This window comes from Coffea eugenioides, chromosome 8, assembly GCF_003713205.1.
Source record: "Coffea eugenioides isolate CCC68of chromosome 8, Ceug_1.0, whole genome shotgun sequence".
Classification (NCBI taxonomy): domain Eukaryota; kingdom Viridiplantae; phylum Streptophyta; class Magnoliopsida; order Gentianales; family Rubiaceae; genus Coffea; species Coffea eugenioides.
Window position 1 is genome coordinate 34,461,080 of NC_040042.1, and position 4,206 is coordinate 34,465,285.

Consider the following 4,206-nt stretch of genomic DNA (forward strand, 5'->3'; position numbering starts at 1 on the left):
ATATAGATTTTTAAACTATGGGGGGATTATATGGTAAAGCACCAAATCACAGGGAGTAAAAAATAATTTACCTTATAAATAGGACATACGCCTTATTTGAGTTAGAGATTTTTTTTTTCCCTAAACTACACTATCATGCTTGGAGTTTTTGATAGTTTATCTCCAGACTAGCTCTATCAGCAATGTGAAATTTGTCTATAATCAACTTTTCTAATAGTCAATACATACCGGAGCAAAAGATCTCAAGTCTAAATGGGTAGGAGAGAGATGAGTTGCGTGATACGGGGGAGGGAGTGTAAGCAAGAGGTCTCGGGTTCGAGTCCTCCTGCGTACACAAAAAAAACAAAAGTCTAAATGGGCTACATATGTCAAAAAAAATTTGGGCAGCATGGGTTTAAGATAGATGCAGATTGGGTCAATATGGATAGATACAGATTGGGTTTAAGCTAGATGCAGATTGGGTCTGTATGGCACTAAACCCAATAGAACAATACCCAATAAAAATGGAATAGTTGGCATTAATTGGGAAGTCCCCCATGCCCAAAAGTTTTTTTTTTTAAACTAACTAAAAGGTTTTAAAACATTACTCTCTCCATCCTAGTTTGATAGTCTTATTTTCCTTTTTCATACATCGTTAACTATAATTTCCAATTGAAAAATATAGTTAACTTTTAACTTCTCTAAAGTGCCCTTTATTAATTTACTTTATTATCAGTGAATATAACCTATCTTATTCATTAATTCTTTTGATTAATGCCTTGAATGGTGCAACTTTTCATTAATATTATTGTTACAATCAATGTAGAGGTATAATGGTTAGTTATACTACTAATATTAATGAAAGAATTTTCAGAAAAATAGGAGACTAGATTTACTCTTTCAATAAAGTTAAAAAAAAATTTCTTAAACTGTGTGAAAAAAAAAATCAAAACTATCAAAATGGGACGGAAGGAATACTAATTAGTAGCAAAACTTACTTCAATAGTTTAGGTGTTTAACATCTCAAACCAATTTACTTTGTCTTTTATATTTTTCATAACCAACAAGTCTAAAAGCTTATTAATTAGTAGCTGAACCTATTTAGTTTAGTTAAGCATCTCCTTGCTTTAATCATTTCAGAACGGGGCTGTACATGCATTTATTACTTTCTCTTTTTCCTGAAGAGAAAAAGAAATAAACTAGACTGATTCTAATAAATGAAGAGTAAATTTTATATACATTGTTAATGTATACACTATCATCGTTAAATTCATGACATATGTGTAAAAATTGAATTTTGAATTCAAACTTTATATAATTGTCATTCATCTAAAGGTAATAGTATATATGTTGTCAGTGCATAGAAAATTAAATCATAAATAAATATCTTTTTTTTTTTTAGGGAATTCAAACTTTAAAAGAGGGAAAAGGATAGAGAAGCACTTGAAAGTCCAATCAAAAACCTCATTATCACGTGGTAAACATTTCTACTAGCTAAGTTAGGTTTTAATGGAAAACAACACATGTCATCTGTTCTAATCCCACTGCGCTTGAGCCTCCACCCCCAGAAGACACAAGACGTTAACAGGAGTCGAATCGCGACCACTCGATGCCAAGACCTTAAGAGGCTTCCCCAGCACCAGCCGAGCCAACCCCGGCGGTTACCATATTGAAGGCACCTACCACATTAGAAATTGTACAAAATCCTGGCAGCCACGAAAAAATTTCAAGCAAGCTCTTCCTGATATTTTCTACTATGGACGTAAAAATGATACACTGGTTCACCAAAAGAAAAGGAAAAAGTTACTGATATTTTTTAAATACGATTTACCTATTCTCCTTTTTATTCTTCAGCATAACTTTTGTTACATTGACCCATCTTATGACTCCAATGAGACAAGGAAAAGTATAAATCAAATACTACAAATAAATGTTTATTTTGGAAAATTGTAGTATAATGAATAAAGAGATAGCAGCTAGATTTTACAAAGTAAAAAAAAAAAAAAAATCTAAAACCGATTAAGTAAAAAGAAAAAACAAAAGCGCACAAATTTTGGGCTTTATAGATTAACAAGAAAAAATGATCACCGAAAAAGTAAAATAGGATTTATTGGTATTGGGCGATATCAAAATGAGAAATATGGTTGAATTAATAAATGTTAATAGAAGGCAGGGCAAAGCAGTCCATTCACTAAAAAATTGCTCTGGCTCCTAATTTTTGCCCTAGCAGTACCACCAGCCATAAAAATATTTTCATTGTATGAGTTGTATCTAACCAAATGGGGGATGAGAAACAAAATGAAAGCTCTCTGTTTCTTTTTTTCTTTTCAAATAGAATTAAATTTCATTCGTCGAGTCAAATCAGCCATCACAACTGAAGAAATAAATATAGCTAATCTCTCCAGATTTGTGGAGAATCATAGAACTTAGTATGTTAATAAACAGAACAGATAAATATTTATACAGATCTGCCCAACTCTCGCCAGGACTCGCTCACGTACTTCAAGAAAACAATTTATATATTGTTCACGAATTCTATACAAGTTGTTGCAGACATCAATACAGAAATCGTCAAGAATACAATTTGATCAATCAAACAATCATAGATATCACAACAGCAGACTTTTGATCGTTTAACCTACAATTGATTCTTGCAGGTCATCCTTGCCATTCTTGTTCAGCATTGCATTGTCACCTTGCCAAGTCCAAATAATGTCCTTTAGGGCAGGTCTGATCTCCTCTTCACAGAACTTCTTATATTCCAACGTGTCACCGGAGGACTTCAAAAACTCGACAACGGCCACCTCTGGCGCAACCTTAAACACCTCGGCGGTCACCAACAGCCGCCCTTTCCGACCGTCGAATGGAGCCAGCAACCTCAAAGTGAAGTCCTTTCCTCTTGCAATTTTGCAGTTCAGTTTTTTAGCTACCATTTCAATCTTTGTCATAATAACATTGGCTGAACATCTAGAAGTGAACATTGATCCGGACTTTCCCTTGATCTCAAATAAACTAGACAAGTCAAAGCCCGTAGACATTGATGAGATCAACTGGAATGCGTTCAATAATGCTGGTGAAGATGGTGATTTCCTCATGCCACCTCTCATAACATGTTCCTCTTCTTCTTCAAACTTTTCGATCGTGAATTCTTTAACTGAGAATGAACTAGTCATAGAATAATTTTTCCTAAACCATGGAGCTTTCATTATAGCCGGAATGCTGATCCTTCTTGCCGGATCAGCAACCAAGAGTTTTGAAATCAAACGTTTCGATTCCATGGAAAACCATGGAGGAAATGTAAATTCTGCCTTGAAAATTTTCCTATACATATTCATGAGATTTTGGTCCTGGAAAGGAAGAAATCCAGCTAGAAGAACATATAACACAACTCCACATGACCATAAATCAGCCTTTACACCATCATATCCTTTTTTCCTCAAGACTTCAGGTGCAATATAGGCTGGAGTTCCACATTGGGTGTGAAGAAGACCATCATTTCTCAGCTGCTCTGGCAAGGCTGATAAGCCAAAATCTGAAACTTTCAACTCCCCATTCTCATCAAGGAGTAGATTTTCAGGCTTTAGATCACGATGAACGACGCCACGGCTATGGCAGAAATCCACAGCACTGATCAACTGCTGGAAATACTTTCTAGCCACGTCTTCCTTCAGCCTCCCTCTGGCTACTTTGGTGAATAGTTCACCACCTTTTATGTACTCCATGACAAAATAAATCTTGGTTTTTGTTGCCATAACTTCTTTGATCTCGACAATATTCTGATGTCGAACTAGCCTCATGATAGAGATCTCCCTGGTGATCTGATTCATCATTTCTTCTGTTTTGACTTGATCTTTGTAAATAACCTTGATTGCTACACTCTCACCTTTGGCCATTTCTTTTCCATGATAAACTTTTGCAAATGTACCTTTGCCTAATAACTTCCCCATCTCATACTTGTCAAACAGTATTTTACCACCACCCATGATTTGACAATTTCAAAAGAATAGCTTATGTGTATACAAACTCTGGTTGCAGATCACTAGGAATTTACTTTGAATCAGCATACACTCAGAAGTCAGAAAATAAAGGGTCTAAAGAAATCAATTCAAAATCTCATCAAAATAGGAAGATTATGTGGATCTGGATATCAGGCGGGCTTTTCTCTTCATAAATCATAAGGGCTTCAAGTGGCGGCAAAGGAAACAAATACTGGATAGTTGACAAAAA

At 35.0% G+C, this 4,206-nt stretch overlaps 1 protein-coding gene across 1 annotated transcript; it reads right to left on the reverse strand.

Moving 5' to 3' along the window:
* Positions 1-2,612: 2,612 nt before the first annotated feature.
* LOC113780621 (CBL-interacting serine/threonine-protein kinase 25-like) lies at positions 2,613-3,962 on the reverse strand. Its single transcript, XM_027326404.1, has one exon. It carries the CDS (start codon positions 3,960-3,962, stop codon positions 2,613-2,615), a length of 1,350 nt encoding a protein of 449 aa, XP_027182205.1.
* Between the last annotated feature and the right edge of the window lie 244 nt (positions 3,963-4,206).